This window comes from Thamnophis elegans, chromosome 5 (assembly GCF_009769535.1).
Source record: "Thamnophis elegans isolate rThaEle1 chromosome 5, rThaEle1.pri, whole genome shotgun sequence".
NCBI lineage: Eukaryota > Metazoa > Chordata > Lepidosauria > Squamata > Colubridae > Thamnophis > Thamnophis elegans.
The window spans coordinates 30,633,183-30,657,357 of NC_045545.1; the positions used below are offsets into that span (position 1 = coordinate 30,633,183).

A 24,175-nucleotide genomic window follows, 5' to 3' on the forward strand; every position below is an offset into this window, starting at 1 on the left:
GTGGTGGTGCAGTTCTTGCCAGAATTTTAATACTTGTATGGTTCTCCAGCAACTCTCGCACTCAATGGTCACCGGGTCATTGCTTTCTTCCCTCCCTCTTTGGTTTTGTCACACTTTTCTAGTCCATGCTATTGGTGGTTGTTTTTCCTATGGCTGCCCATTGGTCTGCTGCTGTAATTGCTCAATGTTTTGTTACTATCCAAACACCACCTCGGCGCCTCTGTAAACTCCTATGACTGAGTTTGCAGCAGTTGGAGACTTTACTAAAAAAACTCATATATAATTCGCTACGAAAACAACTTTAGTATTTTTTTTTGAATAAAGTTTTGTTTTCTTTAGCTTGGTTTCACTTTATAATGAAAGCATTTAAGAAGTAAGGATAGGATGGCAATGTCAAAATGGATCATGAATGAGACAGGGGAAGATTTGGTTAGCAAGAACTCAATTAATTAACCCTTCATGTTTAGTAAAAGCCTTGGACAAACCTGCTGTTTTTACAGCATTTGATCATAACAAAATTAGATGCAGATTTTAGCCTGAATTCATCTGTGATAAAGCCAGCTTCTGTTTCTGTTTTCTTAGGAGGGCTTTTTGCAAATTTGTTACCATGTCGTATCTTGAGACATATCTTAAAATTGGGGGGGAATTTGATTCTATGGATATATATATATATATATCACTCTTATACAAAAAGTGCTGGTTACAAGCCAGACATTATCTTTTCATCATAAAAGGATATGCATATACTGATTAAATTTTTTAAATTCAACTTAAAGCTTAATTTTAAAAAACAGATAATTTCATTGGCTTTAGCTTTCTCTTTCAGAGCACTCAGTAGCAAAATTGCCCTTATCGGTGGAATACTGTGGCTCTATTCTCCTCTGTTGCCTGGAACTAAACCACCTTCAGTTTTCTATCTTACTCTATCCCAGTGCCAGGGGGCATAGCCAGCTCTTCACAACCTTCTGGAAGTAGAAGAGGGTGAAGGTTTGATGGCTCCCCAAGGAAAGCAGCTGTTGCAAAAATAGTTACACTTCCTAGATCCCACTAGACCAGTGATGGCGAACCTTTTCAGCACCAAGTGCCGAAAAGGGAGCACTTTTCGTCGTCTGGGCCGCGACTAGGAAGAGGAGTACTTCTGTTTTTCCGGAAATGTACTTCCGGTGACTGCTGCACATGCGCACGTGCCGATCAGCTGGCCAACGTGCATTCTCACACCGGAAAAAGGAAGACCAGCTCTTCTGGTTTCTGGCACTGCTGCACGGACAAAGCCAGATGATTGTTGCATGTGCACCAAAAACCCAGAAGAGGAATGAGCGATGCCACATGTGCCATGCAACATGGCTCCGTGTGCCACTTCGGGCACTCGTGCCATAGGTTTGCCATCACAGCACTACGGTAACATTTCAGGGAAGGGCTATTAATGAATTATTCCCATTTTCCAGCAACAATAGGTAGCTCTTGTCTGTTCCACTGCCCCAAAACAGTTGTAATATGCCAGGTAAGAACTGGCAAAAATGGGATTTAGACACAGGGCTTGTCTTCAAGCTGGTCAACCTGCCTGACTTTGTCAGTCAGACATGTACATTTTTTAATCTGGGTTATTGCTAGAAAATTTTTTAAGCATTTTCTTCCCTCTTTTTTTGCAGCACTAATACACTCTTAATCACACTAACATTATCAAAGAATAACTTTTCAGTGTGAGAATGCATGGAAATCACAGGATGGCACACAATTGGACCCATTGTGTTGATAGAAATAATCCAGGAAGAGGGTATTTGGGGCAGTTGTGGGCAAACCTGTTCTATAGATATGGCAGCATATTCCTCAATCTAGGACAGGGGTGTCAAACTCGCGGCCCATGGGCCGGATGCGTCAAGTGCTGGCCCCATCCCGCCTGGTTTAGCAAAGGGGGGGGAAAGTCCCGGTATGTCACATGATGTCACTGTCATGGCACAAATTTGACACCCCTGATCTAGGAGATGAACTGGGTGGGAAGGTTTTGAATTCCGTACACATACCCGAAAATTACACCCTCTGCATTAAACCACAGATATTTTGATCAAGACTGGATATGAGTTAGATTTAGATACAGAAAATAGTATCAAATGAGAGAATTCTTCTAAGGAAGGTTTGAGAGGTTTGGGATTCAGACAAGGGATCCCTAGTCACAAAAAGCAACCTCAAGATTCAAGCACGTCATTCAGTAATTACGTTCCAGCAAAGAATCTGATTGCATTTCATGTTCAGGGAATCAGAAACTTTTGTTGGATATTTTCTTATCAATTGTAAGCTCTCTATTCAACAATATGCAGGATTTTTTAATGCACTCTTGTAGGTGTACCGTAATGTAACAAGTTCAATTCCTCCAATCAATATTACAGCCCAGATCCTACACAAGGCATTTCTGTGACCTTGTCACATCCCGTTCCTTGCTTCCTATGCACAGGAAGGCAGTGGTTGATGAGGTATTCAGTTGGGTCTACATTCTCCACACCCTGACTTTTGGGTTGAGTCAGCTACCAGCTCTTTTGATTTGTGAGTAGACGTCTATGTGTTTCCTGCAGCCTCTTTCCCTTTTTGCCTCCCTGGTTCCCACAGGAACCTGAGAAATAGGCTGTGCCCTCAGCTTTTGAGAGGAAACTGAATCAGGATAAGTGGGGAGGAACGAGGCAGGGGACAAGTGTCCATTTGACCTCATACAGCTACTTCATCTCAGGTCACACCCTCAGTTTTCATCTGAGTATATATCTAACATATTTATAGGTTTCTGCTCCACCTCTGTAGCAAAAATGTCATTTTTCTTTCTAAATTTTATGTTTAAGAAGTCTTAAAGTCGAAAGCAACTCAACAAAACTTGAATTTCAGGCAAAACTAGAAAAGAGGTGAAATTCAAACATATGACTTCACAATGTAAGAAACTACATAGTATTTTAAAATATCCAGTAGCCAAACTTGAAAGAGCTTTGTAGATTTTTATAGAGCACAGAAAAAGGGAAGCCAGAAGGATTAGGGCACCAAGGTGGCGCAGTGGTTAAATGCAGCACTGCAGGCTGACTGCTAGATCAGCAGTTCAGCGGTTCAAATCTCACCGGCTCAGGGTTGACTCAGCCTTCCATCCTTCCGAGGTGGGTAAAATGAGGACCCGGATTGTTGTTGGGGGCAATATGCTGACTCTGTAAACCGCTTAGAGAGGGCTGAAAGCCGTATGAAGCGGTATATAAGTCTACTGTTATTGCTATTGCTATTGCTTTCTTATGAAGAAGTTCTTAAGTGTGGGATATTTAGTCAAGAGGGAAAATGACAAAAGGGAAGTATTATAACCTGGAAAAAGTGAGACAGTATCCTTGCAATTATCAGAATGAGAGTCAGGGTTACCCAGTGAAGTTTATTAGCATCGATCCAGGGAAGCCAAGGTAATTTGCTATACACGGTTTGAATGTTCATATTTTTAATCTAAATTGCAACGGGATGAAATGTGGCTCTGGAAAGCAACCCCCCCACCCCAAAGAGTAATTAACTTTCATAACGATTGGGAGAGCCTGTCATCTTCCAGGTGTCAGCGTTCCGTAAAGACCCAACTCCAATGAAAAACTCTTGAGACAGGCATTTCTCAAAGCTCCCATTTATTAGAGCAGGTATGCATGCACATCTGGGAAAACCGGAATCTGAGATTTCTGGGCTTTCCCTCAGTAAGTCAAAAGTCCAAACCCAGCCCCTGCATTCATCAGTCCATCACATGGTCCAATCTCAATCCGTCCCAACTCAAGACATCACTTCAACTACACCTTCTCCAGATGCAGGAATACCATGACCTTTACCGAAAAGAAGAATGCTATTATGTCTAACTACATTTCCTCTACAAAATCCCCCCCTTCCTAATTTCCCAAGCACAAGAATGTGGCAGCATGGAAGCTTCCGGTGTTAATATGGCTTCCAAAGCTGACACCAGGTGTTGCTGACTACAGTTCCCAACAACCATGGCTGACATAACCCAGAACTGAAAACTCCCTAAGTTAAAGTGCCATGTGATGTGATACTTAGTGGCATAGATACCCCTCACACAGAAAATGTTCATCTGTATCAGCTTTCTCCAATGTTACACTTGCTAGGTTCAATGGGAGTCATACTCTTAATATGCCCAAAGTGAAATTGGTCAGGCACCCTGAAATCAGTAGCAAGATGAAATTGGTACCCCAATATTTAGTACTAGCTTTTGTACAAGGAGAACTGGCTAAGTTGAAGAAGGTTGGCCAGAAGTTGGTTAGTCCACCATCATTATCATAGCACTGAACCAGGATTTTGGAAGCTTCATATTGGAGAAGGTTGATGGTGTCATTTACTTTGAGGACAGTATCATTGTGCTTTTCTGTTGCTTTCTTTGTCATTACAGTTGTACCTGCAAGCCAGATTTACTTGGAGAGGAGCCCGCCTGCTGCGCCCATTGCTGCAGTTCACACTGATCATGATGGCATTTTACACTGGACTTTCTCGTGTGTCCGACCACAAACATCACCCCACAGATGTACTGGCAGGCTTTACACAAGGAGCCCTGGTGGCGTATTGTATAGTAAGTCTTCTACATTACCAGCTTATTATTTCAGTAAACATCTGTAAATGTTACATGTAACAAAATTGTACTCCGTTCCATGGTAGAGACTGTGATAGGACTCCCTTTAACTTAAAACACCCATGAATTGTAATATGTCACATAAAAGAAACATGACTATTCAAGCACGATATATAAGAATTTTATCTCCATCACAGTCTATGGAATATATTTCCAACAGGGAGGGAGACACAGCTAGCAAGATACTTAGTTTGTTTGTGTATGTAGAAGGTTTTTATACTACACTACATCTGAGAATCTCAATAAAACACTAACAATCTAAGCAGTAAAATAAACTAAACAGTAATAACACTTAGAAACGGAATAGATTAAAATCTGCAAACAAAGAAGTGACCAACAAGATTTCTTAAAATGTTTCTAAGATAAATACACAAAGTTAGAAGGACCAGGAAATTAGAGCATGCTTTACATAATAATAAAGTTAGCTCTTGGCATATGTTTCTGGACAGGATTTTTTGGTCTGCTAGATATTATCTTTCTTATCTCTGATCATGATGGTACCTGTAAGCAAGTATAGCATATGACCTTATCATTTGAACATGATTGTGTGAGGAAAAGTGTTCCCTTTGACACTGACATTGCAAGTTGTTTTATGTTTTTAAAAGTGTCTGCCACCATACACTTGAAGGGATTCCAAAGGTAGAGTCTTTCAAAATTAGCTTTTGTAATACTAAACATGAAACCTACTTAATTTAAATTAAATTTAACTTCATTAATTAAATGCAATTAACATAATTACTTCCTACAAATTTGACATTAAATTAAAATTGTAATTCAGTTGCAACTTTTGGAAGGCTCAGAGCCACTCTTGTGGCTTTTGGAAGCTTGACTTGAACTCCAGGTAGAACAGCCCTCCTATAAAGAAGCTGAAAGTCTTGGATTCACATTCTCACAAAGTGTTGCTTAATTGTTGGCAATTGGTTTACTTAAATTTGTTGAAATGCTAAAATTATAACAGAGCACATCGTTTAAAGTGATGAAATATTGAAATTGGATTTTTGTTTTGTCTGGTCTAAATGTTATATGTTCATTTTAATATGGGATAAGTCTACTTGCATTATAAAATCAACCATCATAAAGTATAGAACTTGTTACTGTAAGACGAGAAAAATGGTTATAGGATTTTAATACATTGGTTATAGTCTTGAGTGTCAGCCGAGAAATAAAGGTGACATTGCCTGCATCGGGATGACATGATGAAGATTATGTACTTACATCACGATACATCCAATGCCAGTTTGTTATTATGGCTTCTACCAGACATTACAAGGCATTGATATCTGGGACGCTGGCACTACAATATGCTAAGAAATTGCTGTGGCCCACAGGCAAGTTTCATACTAGATAGCTGATTAATACTGCTGCCAATTAAATTTGGAATAATAGACAGCGTCCCAATCTTAGAAGCTCATGATAAATTGCATTGGGAGAGACACCTAGCTACTATCAAGCAACAGCTATGTACATGGAAGTGAAAGAGACTCCGAAGTTTAGCACAGACTGAAAAACAATATACTATTTTTTTTTAAGTTGTTACAAATACCATTATAACAATATAACAGAATAACAGAGTTGGAAGTGACCTTGGAAGTCTTCTAGTTCAATCCCCTCCTCAAGCAGAAGATCCTATATCATTTCAGACAAATGGTTGTCTGGTCTCTTTGAAAGCGTTCAGTGATGGAGCACCAACAACATCTGAAGGCAAACCATGCCATTGGTAAACTGCTATCACTGTTAGAAATTTCTTCTTAATTCTAGGTTGCTTCTCTCCTACTTTTTTTTCTTGCCTTTTTGTTTCTTTTCTTGCCTTTTTGTCCTTTGGAAAATAGTTTGATCACTCTCGTCTTTGTAGGAGCTCCTCAGATATTGGAACAGTGCTATCATATCCCCCATGGTCCTTCTTTTCATTAGACTAAACATACCCAGTTCCTGTAATAGTTCTTCTTATGTTTTTGCCTACAGTCCCCTAATCATCTTTATTGCTTTTCTCTGCACTCTTTCTAGAGTTGCAATATCTTTTTTTTATCATGGTCACCAAAACTAGATGAAATATTCCAAGTGTGGTCTTACCAAGGCATTATAAAGTGATATTAAAGTGATACCATTATCTTGGTATTATCCCTCTGTTAATGCAGTCTAGGACTGTGTTAGCTTTTTTGGCAGTGGCAGCACACTGCTGTCTACTAAGACTCCAAGATCTCTCTCTTTTACTTACTACTATTGAGCTATTATATTAGCTGAACACATTAGCAGCCAGGAATGGCATTGGGGAAAGGAAGGAGGTTTACTTGTCAGTAGATAGGATTAGGTTGGCATTGGTAAAACGAAGCAAGAAAGGGAAGGACACTCTTAAACCAAGAAAACAAATGTAGGATTTCTTCATATATTGTTGGGAAATTGGAAATATAAATGCCAAGTGACCTCTAACTTTTCAGGTGTAATGTACAATGCTGAAACTCATGTAAAACAGCTGCTTTCTATATTTCCCTCCAAAGATCGAGGTTTGGCATATTTAGTGTTGGGGGGGGGGGCTTTCTTTGAATTTGGGCTAAACTGGGCATATTACCAGCATAGTTTATTTTATTTATTCATTCATTCATCAAATTAATATCTCATGAAGAAATGACTGTGCAGAGTTGAATAAAAACCATAAAACAGTATTATATAACAAACAATTATGATCCAAAATTGTGATTATATACACTGAGAGGACAACAGATGTCAACAACAATGGAACCTCAGTACCTCGCTGCGGCCCCTGGGACCCCAGGCTGGCTGGCATTACCAGATTTTGGGGTCCTTCCTTTTGGAAAACAAGGAGCTAGTCTCACTTCAGGGGAGGGAGGATGTTCCATAAGATGGGTGCTATGGCAGAAAAGGCCAGTTTCTTGGGTCCCACCATGTGTAACTCCCTAGCTGATGGGACCCATCACATACATCTTCTTCTGGATCTGATGGGACAGGCAGATATAACTGGAGAGAGGCAAACCACCAGGACCCATGCCATGATTCACCTAGATCCGTGATGGCGAATCTATGACATGCAAGCCACAGATGGCATGTGGAGCCATATTTTCTGACATGCCAGTCGTCAACTCCAGCACGCATGTGCCAGCTGATTTTGGGCCTTCTGGAGGGCTGGGGGAGGTCGTTTTCACCTTCCCCAAGCTTCAGGAAAGCCTCCAGAGGCTGGGGAGGGCAAAAATTGGCCCCAGCGGGCCAACTGGAAGTTCGGAAATGAATGGTTACAGTGGCTCTTTTTTCCTTTTCTTTCCTAAAAGATTTAAACACTGAATATTTTCTCTCTTTCCTTCACCCCTCTCGTGTGCCATATAGGCAGAGCACCTTTGCTGAGTGAAACTTGTTTGGTTTTGGTTTTTGCTGTAGCTGCTTTGAGTACAAAATAAGAGGGCTAATGAAGTAGCATTTTATGCCATGATATTTTCTAGGTCTGCTTGATAGGAGTGTACCACTTACTTGCCTAATTAGTTTCACTGTTGAAATGCTCTTATTGATAAGAAGGTTTCCCGCACTAACAATTGAAATTTAACTTCCTGTTACTAAATCCATTATTCTATATCCTAAGGAAGAAATGGGGAACTATGACCCTTTTATGATTTGTGGACTTCAACTCCCAGAATTCCTGAGGCAGCATGGCTGGCTCAGGAATTCTGGGAGTTGAAATCCACAAGTCATAAATAGTTTCCCACCTCTGTCCTAAGGAATGAGGAAAGAGAAACTGTACCACCCTTTCAAATACCTGAAAAATACATTATATCTCTCAGTTTTTTCCTATCAAGACTAATATGCCTTGCTTTTTCCACCATTCTTCCATTAACTGACTTCTAGTTCCCTGCAATTATTTTTTTAATTATTCAATTTCCTCACAGACACAACAATCCAGAAATGATTAGATTCCATTTTCCATAGCTGTTTATGAAGGAACACAGCTGTGTAAGCATTCACATCATGTAATTGATAGTATTGTATGTATCATTGAACTAATTTCAGGCTTTTTCATGTTATTTCTTTTTTAAATAGCTGAACCAGGCTAAGTTCATATGATACACTAAATCAAAAACTTTGATTAACAAGTGTGTGCATTATCATCCTCGCCCTGTGTTAATTATTTCCCCTCTGGAGTTTATTGTGTTAACTAAGAACTGAAGAACCACCATTTTGCATTTAGAAACCTGGAATTTGTAACTAAAAGTAGTTATAATCAGTGGTGAAATTCAGGTTTTTTACTACCAGTTCTGTGGGTGTGGCTTGGTGGGCGTGGCAAAATCTCCATTCCCACACCACTCTGGGGCCAGTCAGAGGTGGTATTTGCCGATTCTCTGAACTACTCAAAATTTCCGCTACCAGTTCTCCATAGCCTATCAGAACCTGAATTTCACCCCTGGTTATAATTCTATGCTTAATAGATACCAATTGCCCTCTAGAAGGGAAACAGAGGTCTAGGGCCCCTTGTCAGTATCGCTGTAAGGCAGCAGATTTGGCGTATCACGAAAAGGTGGAGATTTTTTTAAAAAAAACACCATAGTTTTGTATTTTGCCTTAGATGAAGCATAGAATTCAAGGTGTATTGAATTATTGATGAACTCATGGCACAGAAGTGAACAGTTTTAGGCAGACAATAGAAAGAGATGGACAGTTTCACTGTTTCCTGTGCAGTGACAAGTTACAAATTCAACATACTTTTCCTGAACAGTTAAACAGATGGCCTGGTTTACTGAGGCAGAAGAGGGTTTGGCTGCTTTGCCTTGACTTTCCTGTGACGAGGTATAGGGCGGAGGAAACAGCTGTCTGCTCAATATCAAGCACATGTATGGCTCTTTCCTTTTTCACCCCAATCATTTTTACCCTGCCAGCTCCTCTTCTATATGCATCAGGCCTGAGCCAGGATATGGAGAAAGCATTTGTCACCATTTGTGCAGCCTTGCAACCAACAGGCATGAGCAAAGAAAAGGAAACTGAAAAGAAGGATGGTCAGCAATTTTCTAGGGCCTCCCATGATTTCATGGATACAGAATACGTAACTCAGTTGTTGCAGGAATAATGTTTTATTCCTATATTTATTTGATTTATGTACCACCCATCTCAACAATGTTTATGATTATTGAAGACTGATTATTACCATATTTTTCAGAGTATAAGATGCACCAAGATTTTGAAGAGGCAACTTTTTTAAAATAAGTTTTTGCACTCTGCAGACCTCTCAAAAACAGCCAACTTTTCATGGAAACGGGCCCGTTTTTTGTCAAAAAAGGAGGCTTATAGAGTGCTCCTGGGGGCTGGAGGGGCAAAAAGGAGCAAAAAACAGACTGGTTTTTGCTCATTTTTGCCCTCCCCAGCCCCCAGGATCACCTTGGAAGCCTCCTAAAGGCTATGCACAGCCATTTTTGCAAATGGGGTGAGGTTTCAGGAGGCCAAAAATGCTGCATTCAGTGTATAAGATGCCCCCAGATTTTCATCCTCTTTTTTGAGGGAAAAAGATGGTCTTATACCGGGAAAAATACAGTCAGTACTTCCTTCATTATATGTTTATTTATCTATGCCTTAAATGGATTTCTCTCTAGTTCCAGATCTACTCTTGATCTGCTTTAGCTTCTATAAAATAGAATTATACAGAATTTAACTCTGACTGGGAGTGAGACACACATACAAAACTGGGTGTCTTGATGTTTCCCCCTCCTGTTAGTAAAAGTCTATACAACCAAACTACTTCTTGCTTGCCCTGTTTTTCTTCTCTCCTTCTCACTCTGCTCCTAGTCTGAAACTGAGACGCAAAATGCCTTGCAGAAGAAGATTTATGGACTCGCAAACTTCTCTCTATTTTTATAAATCAAGCATTAAAGTAAAATCTGACACTTAATTGTCTCATTACCAGTGTTGGACTTTGGTAGTCTGGTGTCATCCAGATATATAGGATTACTGTTCCATCACCCTTTGTGATAGGGTGGATTTGATGGGAAAATGCTTTTGCGTCATTTGTAATAGATTTTTTGTGGTTATTATTGTTCAGCTACATAGAGAATCAGATCTGAACTGGAACTTTCATTTATGGGCTGTTCCTTGTGTTACAGTGTGCTGCTGCACTATGCCCATCAAATTAACTTTTATTTAGTTGTTAAACCAACACCCCCACCCCAAGAATCACCCTCAAGCAAAAGCTAAAATTTACATCCAGACGGAAATTCTTTGACTTATCTTCTAAAGTAAAAAAATAAACATATTCTTTCCGCTTTGGATTTCTAGCATGTTTTGGAGAAACAAGTCAAGAAGCTTGGTGGCAAACTCTTGGCTTGTGAAGCCACTTTAACAGCAGGAGCTTTGAGACAATACACACTGCAGTCTCTTCACTGAAAAGCCAAAAGTCTGATTTGATCATTTATAAGGCTTTAAAAGAAGGAAAAGTGGAAGGAAAAAGAAAACGATAGCCAGCAGTAAGGTGGATAGATGCAATTATAGTAGCAATGAGTACTACACTCTTGGGCAACCTGAAAAGAACAGGTTAGGGACTGATTGGTATGGAGAAAATCTTTCTATGTGGTAGGTAAGAATTAAAAACAATGATGGCATGTAATCAGTCCATCCAGCCATCTATCCGTCAATCACATGTAAATCAGTCTCTATGCACACATTGCTAAGCGAATAAATAGGATATGGGTCTAGTGATTTATTATTTGTTATGTAATGTTTTTCCACAAGAAGGTTGTGGTGCATTTGAATTTGTCTCGTTGACATTCAAACACCCAAGTAATAGCTGGAATTTATTGTTTGATTGATTTCCCCAACTGAAAAACAAAAACAATATAGCATTTGTATTTCAACAGCTGAAACATACTTGAATTCTCTATAACATAAATATACTGAGATTTGCTAAAATAAAAATACATTTTAGATTCAGACAGTATTACCCATGTAGTTACAAAATTAGGGAGGTCATGAATCTAAATCCATTTCCCTTTCCATCTCAGACTACTTTCAGATTATTTCCTTAAGTACTCTTGACCCAATAAAAGTTTTTTTAAATATCTACAGATTATTTCAAATGACTTTGTATAGGAAATTTTTATGGGCAAAGAATACTTTCCACAGGAAATGGAAGTCCAATCAAAAATACCTTGTGAATTTATCTTATATTTTTTGCACTCCACATACAAAGTGTGAAGTTTTCCATGACCTTGGAAGGTCATCTTTTACTTTATGTGCACTTTATGTATCTGCATAACCTCAAGTTTTCACTAAAGCAAATACAGTTTAAAAGAGAATTAATGCTATTGATACCCAGTATTAAGAACAATGGCTAAGGAAGCCAAGATGATACCCCATCCATAATTTACTCATTTATAAAATTTGGGCCGGATAGAATCTAATCTCTCCATCGATCATTTACACTGCATAACCACCATTCCTCCTGCCACAGATTGATCTGTCATGGAGTTTTCGGTATATAATGTGGATATAGCTGAGATTAAATGAAGTCTTGGCAGGCCTTCAGCTGTCAACTGCAAAGCTACAGGAGCATTGGATCTGGAACAAAAATAAGCAATAGTAATGGTAGTTAGACTTATATGCTGCTCCATGTTGCTATACAGACTCTCTGGGAGGTTTACAGTGTTAGCATATTGCCCCCAATAACCTGGGTTCTCATTTTACTGACTTTGGAAAACGGGAAGGCCCGCATTGGCCAAACCGGTAGTTGTTTGGCAGCGTGGGTTGCTGGAACTAACAATGACCCAGGCCTACCACACCCCCGAACCGGTTCTCGTCTTGTTTTTTGCTTCTGTGCATGCACAGAGTAATTTTTATTGCACTGTGCATGCGCACATCAAGTGTGCGCATGGCATGGCCATGAGCGAACCGGCAGTAATGACTGCCGGTACCCATGCCTGGTTTGCTTGCTATACTGCATTCTAACCACTGTCCCACCAGGGCTCTTACAGTTGTATACATACAGTACATATATACAGTACAGTTATTATAATTTGAATGAAATTTGCCCTTTCCAATTGCAAATCTACAGAAATCAAAATATGCCAACATCACAAAAAAATAAATAGAACAATAAAGAGCATTTGGCCTCATTCATTACCTAGGGCCAAGGTTCTTTTTAGAAGTTACCAATAGTGAGAGTTGCTTACTCTTTGAATATATGCCTACACTAACTTCAATTCATGCTCTAACAAGTTTAGGAGGAAACAGAATGGAGTTCTATCAGAGTTGTCTAGCACAAGCAATATTTCAATAGATTTCAATAGAATTTAATAGAATTTAGATTCAAAAATTTTCAATAGAATTTAGTCAGAACTAACTTTTGTGATAGATTCCGACTATGAGTTGTTCACAGATCTTTTTCTCACAGGGTTTCTCTGCTATTGAACTCGCTCATGCTCGCTTTAGTGGCATTTGGGATATTGTGAGAAAATCTGTTTCTCAAAAGAAAAAGAAAAAAGTTCTGTAAGGCCAATTGGTCTTTAATTTGACTTAATTTCAAACAAGTGTTAGGATGGCAATGAGAAAGAAAGAACTCAAAAAGATCTTATAATCTAACTATGATTTTTGCTTGCTCAAGTTTCTCAATTAAACTTTAATTCCTCTGTGAAGTAACTATACTTCAATGCAATATTTAGATGCAGAAATATTATAAAACCATCAATTTAACATTTGTATCAATAAAATGAATCATTTATTGAATCTTTAATGTGCTTGACGACTTCTCACTCTGGGAAAGAATTTAATGATATACTTTGCTGGCATACTAAGGATGGCAGAGCTTGAACCTAGTCCTGAAAAAAGTCATATAATCTGAACAAAACTGACTCTTCCTGTCTTATTCTACTCCACTCAACCTTATATGCCATTATTTTTAATATTTATAGTATAAGTCTTGGATTGTAGTTTTCGATCCTTTGTTAACCTCATAGTGTTTGATGAGCAATATTAATCTAATTCTCCCACAAATTAGAAAGTAGAAAAAGTTCTACTTTTGACGGAAGTGTATAAATAATGCACATGATGAGGATTTTGATGACTGGAATATTACTGTATAAGAGAGATTAACTTTATTCTGCTGTTTGCAGAACCAGGCGCTGTCTGGATCTCTTCCTTTCTGGCCTCAGAATAATATTTTGCAAGAGAAAAAGCACACCCATTATGTTAGTCTGATAAGATATTCAACTATATTAGAGGAGGATGTTAAAGTTTCCTCTTTGGGATTTTTCATTGTGCGGCTGAATGAATGTCACTCTATGAATAGCTAAACGAAGACTTTTTCACATCCGTAACTGTGCTTACCTCAGTGGCTATTTAAGGAAAAAGTGGCTGGGAATCTCTCTTAATGCTGCCCCATAAATACTGAACAGTCATCCTGAGTAAGTGTTAATATATTAATGGAGATGAAAAGACGGTAAAGAAGAGGAAGGAGAGGAGAAAAGAAAGTGAAAAAACATCAGGCTAGTCCCTGACTAATAATTGCAGAGAACTGACTCTTAAGGAAAATTTATTAATAGCAGAGTTTGGATTACCAGAAGGAAGGAGTGCAACGGCATGATTTCGTGTGATGATTTAGAAAAGCTGAAATTGGACTATTTCCACATTACCAAACCCTTTCCCCCAAAATTCCTTACTTTAGTACATTCTCTGCCTAGGTATTTCCACACAAGCAAATTAAAATAGTAAATCATATTGCGAAGAAGGACTAATCCAATAGGAGAGAAAAAATCAAGAATGAAAAGGGAAATTCTAATAGATAAGGGAGCAGTGTTGAATTCAATTGCCAAAAATGTATTTTCTGTGTGTTTTTGTGTACGTATCTTGCTTCTTCTCTATTACACAAATTCAGTTCTCTAACATAACTGGGGACTGTATAACTTCTGAACGGCTATTTTAGCCTCTTTTAACAATGTTCACTTCACACTTCGTAGACCCTCATTTTAAATATATTTATTTTTATTGACAGGTCTTTTATGTCTCAGATCTCTTCAAGCAGAAAACCAAGATGTTGCCGTCTCCTCCCATCCGGAGGGAGATATTATCACCTGTGGACATCATTGACAGGAACAACCATCACAACATGGTGTAGACATTTGACGTATTTTTATTTTTATTATTTTGTTTTTTGCAAAATGACTGCTGACAGCAACTACCTGCTGCTCTCAATCTCATCTGACAGTAGAATGTAGGGAGAGATTTTTGCCTGACCGCAAGGTCTTACTCTGTGGCCTTTTTACTCTTTACAACATTTGCATAAAATGGATGTTGTTCAGCCAAGTCAGAGGCAACAATCACAAAACAAGTCAACACATGCAGGAATTTCTAAATGTGCAATTGGCTGAGTGTTCATGTTGTAGTGAATGCTAAATTGTTCATACTGTAATGAACACTAAATAATTGTTAGGAAACTGGCCATCTCTGTTTTCTTCTGTTTTCCTTCCTTCCTTCCTTCCTTCCTTCGAAGATTTGTAATTTTCTGTTAGGAAAATGGGACGGTGGTGTAGAGAGACAAACCCTTACTAACTAAATTATAGCACTATGTACAAGAAATAAGCACTGACATCGATTGTGGTCACTTTTTAAGGATAATCTCTTACATATATATATATATATATCTATATATTTTGGGTTCTTTCCATTCCATACTGTGACTTACTTTGGTTTAGATGAAGCATGCCCTGTAAAATATTAGAAAATATTTTTTTCCTATTGTTCATTCCTCTGAACATTCCCTAATACCACTTTCTATCTGATGAGGCATAAAACAAAATTGTTTTGGTAAACAGAACTCAGCTGATTCCCCTGTTTGTAAGATTCGTTCAGTATTTGTTCTTGCAAGTGATACATCTCTAAACATTGGAGAATAAATAGGATTAATCAACTATGGGACATTTCAAGATATTCAGATTAAATATCTTTAATAGGCATTGTCTATAATCCTGTTTGGTACCTCTGGCCTGTGCTTACTCAATGGCCCAGTAAATCTTCCTATCCACTACCACTAACGATGGAACTGTATTTTGAACAGTCCCCACTCATAAAAGATTTTGTGTGTGGACAGTCTTGTTAATGTATGTTAGCACTATGAGGTCTGGGGTTGAAACTCAGAACACTAATCCTCCAGGTGGGTGATGGACTGCTGGGCAGAGCCGTCTTATCCTGATATTCAGTTAAAACTCTTCTTGAATTTCCCATGCCCTGAAGAAAACAGAAGATTTGTAGCTATTCACTACGTCCATTTCCTCCATTTTGTCACTTTTGGGGTGAACTGGACCACAGTTCCCATTATGATTGGCAGAGCTGAATGAAATGGAGGGAGTTTTAGGATATGCATTGAGTGCACCAGGTTGGGGTGCAGCTCTCAAGAAAACCAAGGGCAGGCAAAGGAGATGAATGGCAGCAGAACTAATTTTGTCCGGGGGGGGGGGGGGGGGGAGGATTCTGAAAGACAGATGTTTAAAATTTATTTTAAGAAGTAAACCGAGCAGGCTAACTAAGCAGACTGACCTTTGCACATCTTTGCCATGCAAAATCCGTCCTATCATTTCAATTCTAGCAAGCTATGTTTATATATATATATATATAAATATTATATAAATAATGTATAAAACATTACAAATTAACTATGTAAAATATTATTTCAAAACAATGTTAGATATATCCACTATGATCATAAACTGTGTTTTGACCTGTGTTTATTTACATGTTGCTGCTTAAAAGGAAAGCATTGGTTTAATTTTTTTTATATAGTCGATTAAAATATTGTAGTTCTTTGGTAGCAATATTTTAATGAAAATAACAACTAAAGACAATTATATCAAATTGTATTAAATTGTCTGTATTTTTGTAATGTTTCTTTCTCCTTTTTTTGTAAAAAGAAGAATATACAAGACTTTTTGTAGAGTACAGAATTAAAGTTTGTATTTGCAAAAATGTTGTAGAAATGTGTTTTATAGAAAGAATAACAATTTCTTGGGAAAATAATCAAAGGCCACATTCTTCGGACCTGCTTGCCTTGTGCAGGGGACAGAATCATCAGGAAATTCATGCAGTTCAAATGAGTATAAAGATTTATTGCAAACTTAAGCTCTCTACAAGAATCTGATCAGTTGAAAGTCAAGGGAAATGAGCGGGATATAAGGGATACATTCAATATGGGCTGGATTTGGATCTCTTGCGGGCGCATAGGGACTCATGACTTATTATGTATTTGACCCCTCCCTCAGGCTCAGCCTGGTCATCTTCTACAGGAATAGAGCAGTGGGACATACTGGGCCCAATGTGGCAGGATCAATTCTGTCTCTTTCTGATGAAATAATTCTGCTTTTCTTTCTTAGTTATTGTAATCCAATCCTTCATCTCTTCCTTCCTCCCAATGCTGCAGCCAGACAGTAAAGGAGTAGAGATGGGGATCATTCATTCTTAACTGAGATCTGAATTTAGCAGTTGAGAAATCATTCTGAGACTCCCATAAAGCTTTAGTGCTGCAGATTCTTCATTCTTGCTTTACGTTAATCTTGCATCAAAAAAATACAATTACTGGTTAAATTTTTTTTGTTTTTGTTTAAATCATGGTATCTGTCTCAATGCTAATGAAAAAGTATGATAAAATTACTGCTTTTTCCAAAACTATTAGCATGTTACTCATGATATTATCAAGGTCACACCTCAGCTTTCAACTTACTTCTTCTTACTTCTTTTTTTGGAAGACAAAAGCTTCATGTCACTCTGTTTCCAGATCAAACTTGCATGTTTTACTTCATGGACAAGCCACCCAAACCCAGTTGCTCTATGCACACACACCACTGGCATCCCCTTTCTATGGATTTTTAGTGTTCTTGCTTGAGTGACAATGTTTAAGTGGCAAAAGCAGCATCATAAACAGGAGTTGTGAGTAACCTTGGGAAAAGCATTGAACAAAAATCAGAAAAGCAGGCCTGTGTACAGGTGGGAGACAAATGGAGTGCCTGTTAGAGAAAAATAAAAAAACAAGTGGAGGCCAAACTAGGTAAATTGATGGTAATGATTAAAAATCTGAACAGAATTTCACGTTATTATTTTTAAAAGTAGTTTGGGAAGCAGAGTGCTCGAATGATGCTTGAGGATTAAATTAAGTGAACTCCAATAATTTCCATCCTAAAATCTCATGACAGCAAGAGGGGCTGAATAAATTTAATAAATAAAATAAATGAAATCTAAGATCGCATATATGTGCTAACCAAACATTAAATTGGCTGCAAGTCTATACTGTTTGGGTCCATCTGTGACCTTACAATTTTGAATTAAATGAAATAAGTGATGTTCTGAACGACAGGTACTCTATTCAAAGATACAATGGCCTTAGAAAAGAGACTTATAGTATGACCTGTACTCACATGACAGTTCTTTCATCCCCATAGTCATGTGATCAAAATTTGGACACTAATCATTTATGACTAGTTGAAGTGTCCTTCAGTGATGTCACAATTTTCGATCCTTTTTGTTGATTTCTTGTGAAAAACACCCATTGGGGAAGCTGGGTTCACTTAATGACCACATGATTCACTTAACAAACATGATTTGCTTAACAACCTCTGCTTTGCTTAACAACCACTATGAACATTGTTTTAAATTCAGGTCCAACTTGATTCCAACCCCAACAGAAATTTCAGTGCTCATATTACCTTTGAAATAGAAACCATATAATCATTAGCCAGAAACAGTCCAATGTATTATGTCAAAGCTGAAAGCAAATCAAAATGAATTTCATTTAGCTATCAGTAATTTATTGGAGTTCACATGCAATTGTCACTTGGTCAGTACAGAAAAGGAGTTTTAAAAAAGAGCACTGAGCACCAGACTCTAATTGGTGAAAACTACCCCAAATAATACCAGAAGCTGGATGATTTTCTGGTATCTATTTTACCCTATTCTAAACACAATCTGATAATAAGCAATTATGTGTTATTTTCAGCATCTAAGAAAACGTCAGTTAAGATTTTCCAGAATCCAAATAAAGCAGTTTATGTCCAATCTCTAAAATCTGAACATACAAAATTGAAATAGTTGTGGGATTGTACTATTTTTTTATTTCTCAAAGAATTTGCCACCCAGAAAGATTGGTTTGGCATTAATTTACATGTTAGATTTGTGGCAGAATCTGTGTTAAAATTGTAAATTAAAAACTACTTTGAAATTGAAATCTGAAAGAAACATGAAGAACAGACAATATAGAGACCTCCCAATTCCCTAAAAGGATGAAGAATAGTTTAACAATGAATAATTCAGAGGATCTCAAATGCTATGTGAAATCCTAGCCCAACTTGCATGAAGAAAACTAATTATTTCATAGGGAACAGGACATGGCCAAAAAGAAAAAGAAAACCCTAGATTTATAGTTAAAAATTAATTTATGCAGCTAGTCCTCAACATATGACCATAACTGAGGAAAACAAGACAGATGTTAAATGAGTGTTGTCCCATGATATGATTTTTCTTGTCATGGTTGTTAAGTGAATCATTGCAATTGTTAAATTAGTGACAAGGTTGTTAAGCAAATCTGGCTTCCTCATTGGCTGGGCTTGTCAGAAAGTAGCAAAAGGTGATTGCATGACCTTGGGACACTGCAACTGACATAAATACACGCCAGATGCCAAGCATCTGAATTTTGATCATGTGACCGTGGGAATGCTGCCACAGTCATAATGTGAAAAATGATCAAAAGTTTTTTTGTCATTGGTGTGGTAATTTAGAATGGTCACTAAACAAATGGCTATAAGTCAAGGCCAGAGGTGGGTTGTTCCCGGTTCGACCTGGATCAGGTGAACCGATAGTGGCGGCAGCAGGAGCGTCACACGCACATTCACATGCAACAGAAGCTTCAGGCGCACGTGCACGAACCAGTAGTAAAAATAATGGAAACCCACCACTGGTCAAGGTCCACCTGTATATCTTAGGGCTTCCCATATTTCACAGAATCCCAGCCATTTCTTTTACACAATGAAACAAGTGAGCAGCTAATACTGGAGGGATTTTTGTCAATATTCACATTTTACCTATGCAAAGCAAAGGAGAAGAGCTGTCTAAACTCCCCCACACTTTTGCCAGGACTTATTTCCACAGCCAAAAAAGGAGGAAGCAAAGCTCGGAGCATTTTTTGACAGTACTGCCATGTGATCAGATTTTTAAAAAGTATGAATCCCCTCTAAATTGCCCATAACCCTGAGCCACAGTTTGAGAAGGCCAGATGCAGTAAACTTCATGCTCTAATGCTCAGCTTCCTAAAAGCTTCTCAGTGGCCACTATTTGAAACCTGACACAGGGCTTTTTATAAGCCAGCGGGACTCTTTTTAAAATCTTATGTGCCTTCATTGCCAGTCATCCATACATTCTCTTAATAAAAACGGTAAACTGAGAAAAAGCTGAAACCCATGTTACGAAGTACAGTCTGCCAATAGATTTAGAGGGTTGAATAATAATCCCATGGATGCTAATTTACATATAAATTTTCAGCATTACAGTATCTATCACCCCAATGGGGTTACTGGAATTATTTCATGGAATGAAATAATAAGCAGAAGATTCCATACTGAACTATGTGGAAATATCAGGGGCCTAGGCAAGGGTACAGTATACAGAATTGCAGCTGGGTTTATGGAGAAGGACTGTCCTTGCAGTGGGAATGGATAGCAATGGATATAATTCAGCAGAATTGGGAGTACCAATAAAGGACACAATATTTGTAGCTCAGAGTTTAAATGAGAGGTCCTTGGTGTTCTCTGTGATTGGTTGTTTTCTTACAGACATTTCATTACTCAAATTAGCACTGCTGATGTTACCTAGTTTAGGTAATGAAATGTCTGCAAAAAAACAACAAGCACAAAGGATTTCTCATTTCAACCCGGAGCTATAGATATTCTCCTTTATTGGTAGTCCAACCCCTCAGATTTAGAGTGGATTTTATTTTTCCACTATTGTCCAGCCATTTCTTTCATCAGGTACACATAATGCAATTTTTGGCATTACACTACTTGAATTTTATACTGCTAGTGAAACAAGGAGGTTCCCAGTTGTTGGAGGAACTATTACTATTAATAGTTGTTAGCATTGTTAATAACATTGTAGAGCAGCCGTATTCTTTATAGTGGAGAAAATGTTTCATACCTGAATATTAATCTCTACCTGTGCCAAATTGCCATTGTTCTGACTTTTAATACATGCATTGTTCATATTTTCTTCATTGCTTACAATGGAGTCAAAGCATTACTCAGTTGCCTTATGTGGAATCATTTATATGTTCCCATTTATAAGCCCAAAGTTAAAATGCTCTAAACATTGTAGCTTAACCACAAAGAGATGTTCTTTCATTTCCTTGACCATTTTGTTTGCTTTTTTCTGTTCTAATTTTCTTCCTGCTGTCTAAAAACAGAAACTCTGCACCTTACTTTAGTGTGACCATGAAATGGATTTCTGTAAAGAATTGCAATATTGGCTTGGCTGTATTTTTATCTTTTTAGAAAATAATAATAACCCCAACATGGAATTCAGTTGCACACATACAATACAATACTATAGCAGAGTTGGAAGGGACCTTGGAGGTCTTCTAGACCAACCCCCTACCTAGGCAGGAAATACCGTTCCAGATAAATGGAACATCTAACATCTTAAAGACTTCAAGTGTTGAGGCAAGTGTTGGGGCAAGAACGTATCTTTTTAGTGAGGTGGTATTTTTTACTTAGCTATTTGTGAAGTGACTACACCTACTTTTCCCATGACATGATTTCTTGTTGATTTCCCTTTCTATCAATAACCTTGAAAATGTGCCATGTTCTTAAATAAAAGTAAAGAAGTGAGAATGACGACCAAAGCTAGAGGAAATTAAGATGAACTTTAAAGTACTCTGTAAATACCTATCAAGGAAGCTGTCCAAGAATCAGCAGATCCATTTGGAGACAGAGCTGCTGGCTAATGATGGATTATGCCATTATCACTAAAGAGCTTCATAAATTGTTTACTTTTGCAAACAGGAGTGTCACATCCTATACATCAGTCGCAGTTGCTTAGGAGTTTAAAAAAAGTATAAAGTCTTTGAATGACCTTTTGGACCTGTTTAGCAAAGGCAAAGGCAAAAAACATCTGGCAAAATTCTAAGAGGAAAAAATGATTTTTTAAAGATAGTTTAAAAATAAAAGAAGGACAAAAAGTTAGTTGTAAATAATTCAAAAGGCCAGTCAGTTGTAATATTAAAAAAAATAGGAAAAACGATGGCCCCAAAACTAATAATAATAATTTATTAAACTTACATGCTGCTCAACTTCCAATGACTCCAGGCAGTTTATGATTATTAAAAGCATGTAAAAACAAAGGACAATACAGAAACATAAAAATAGCCCAGGACAAAAGAACAATGGCAAAAAAAAAAAAAAAAAAAACCCCAAACCCAGGGAGAATAAGGAAAGCAGCAACAGTCATCCTCCCGAAGACCTACGGTAAAGAGATAGGACTTTTAAGGTAAGTTTTTTTAAAAACATCAGTCCCAATCCTTCCAGCTTTGCAGACTGGCGACAGTAGGGGTGGGTGGGGGATGGAATGGTTCTGTGAGCAGCAGGCGAGTGCACAAGCATGCCTGCCCACCACTCAAACAAGTAAAACACACGTACAAATGTGCTCGCCAGCTGCTTGCACAGCCCGGTTCCAAATGGGTCACAGCCACAGCGGTTGGGGATCCCTATTTTAAAATACCAATATGTTAGGGGCCATTTGAATCTTCGGGGGGACCCTCATTCCAGAAGGCAGCCACCTCTCCAGAGAAGATGAGTTTCTGGGGTCCAGACAGAGGGCAATGTTTGATGGAACACAGAACATGCCATCTCTGCCAGATTGAGCTGAGTAAATACTAAGGGAGGGAGGTGGCCCCTCAAGTAGCCATGCCCTATGCCATGCCGGTACATGCTTTCTTAAGGTTATTTCTTAAGATTATGAAGGATGGAACTATATAACATAGAGATAAGCAATGTGGAGTTCTTTAGTTGTTTTAATTGTAATTCCAATCAACAGCGAAATCTGACATTAGGAATTCTATTTCTAGAAAATCCTGTTGATGCCAAAATAACACCTGGACAATTATAGTATCCATGGTGGTACAGTGCTTAGAATGCCATATTGCAGGCTCAGTCTGCCAACTGCCAGCAGTTTGATCTTGACCGGCTCAAAGTTGACTCAGCCTTCCATCCTTCCAAAGTGGATAAAATGAGGACCCATATTGTTGGGAACAATATGCTGACTCTGTAAACTGCTTAGAGCGGGCTGTAAAGCACTACGAAGCAGTATATAAGTCTAACTGCTATTGCTATCATGCAAATCATGCATTGTGAATTTGTGCTCCATCATCTCCTGGAAGTCCATAAGTTGCAGCTATTGTATAAAGAAGTCAAATGTACATCTTGCCATTTTATCCACCTCACTACCCTGCAGATGCCTACAGGAAGGTTGTAGATTTCCTCCATTATACAATTTTATTAAGGCTACAAAGTCTCTCTTGTCTAAAATTGTACTGCTATCAAAGTTTGACCTGCATTTTCACCAAGGAATTTACAAATGCGAAACAAGATTGTCCTCTTACTGCAAACCATACTACTATGTGCAAGAATATTAACCCAATGATAATTCTTGCCACTGTTGCTTAGGGCCTAAATAGCAAATGATGCAGCTGTCTTCAAATGGCTTTGGTTGAAAATTATTTTTGTGGAAACAAATATTATAATTTGACTCTATTCTTTCCCAAATCACAGAGAACTTAGCAATCTTATACAGACATATTGCTTCATCTCATTTCAAACTGCTACCTTAACTAGCAGCAGCTTTCTAAACTTTCAGACTCTTAACTTTCCCAGACATACTTAGAGATGCCGATTGAACTGGCTATCTTCTGTATAGAAAACATACGGATTGTCATTAAACATATGTTGCCAGCAGCCTGTTTTCCACGCAAGTGGTCTGGTTGTGCAGACTCTGGAAGCCAGACTCACTTAACAACGCACTAGTAATCTAACAATTCCAGTTATTCACTTAACAACTGTGGCAAGAAAGGTCGTTAAGTGGGCCAAAAATAACTTAATAAATGTCTCACTTAGCAATAGAAATGTTGTGCTCAGTTGAAAGTTGTTGTAAGTTGAAAACAACCTGCATTTGAAAAAGCATCTTTATCAAGGTGTTGTTCAGAAAAAGTTGGAACAGGATACCTCAGCAATTTTTTAAAACTCCCATCTCAATTGCTGTTTGGCTGATTTTATGGCCAAATCCTCATTTTCCTCATTTTGAATTATTTTCAGGAGCAAGCTCTTTTTGTTTCATTCAATAGAAAAATTATAAACCATTACTTTGATTTAAAACTTCAGAAAACTTCAGAATGTTTGGGCTCATATTACTATGAACAGTCATTAGCACAGAGCAATCAGAAACACAAGGGGCTGTATAAATATTTGTATTATTTTTCACTGTGTATCATTCTAATTAGTAAGCAAAAACTTATGTGCACAAAGGAGAAACAACAATAATGTTAATGAA

General features: G+C 38.0%; 1 protein-coding gene across 1 annotated transcript in view; it reads left to right on the forward strand.

Annotated features, from left to right (window-relative positions):
• Window positions 1-16,219, forward strand: part of PLPP3 (phospholipid phosphatase 3) — an 80,510-nt gene extending 64,291 nt beyond the window's left edge. Inside the window, exons 5-6 of the mRNA XM_032218280.1 lie at window positions 4,394-4,570; window positions 14,598-16,219. Of these exons, the coding sequence (XP_032074171.1) occupies window positions 4,394-4,570; window positions 14,598-14,720 (300 nt within the window). The 3' untranslated portion in view covers window positions 14,721-16,219. The remainder of the gene's footprint in view (window positions 1-4,393; window positions 4,571-14,597) is intronic.
• The last annotated feature ends 7,956 nt before the right edge of the window (window positions 16,220-24,175 follow it).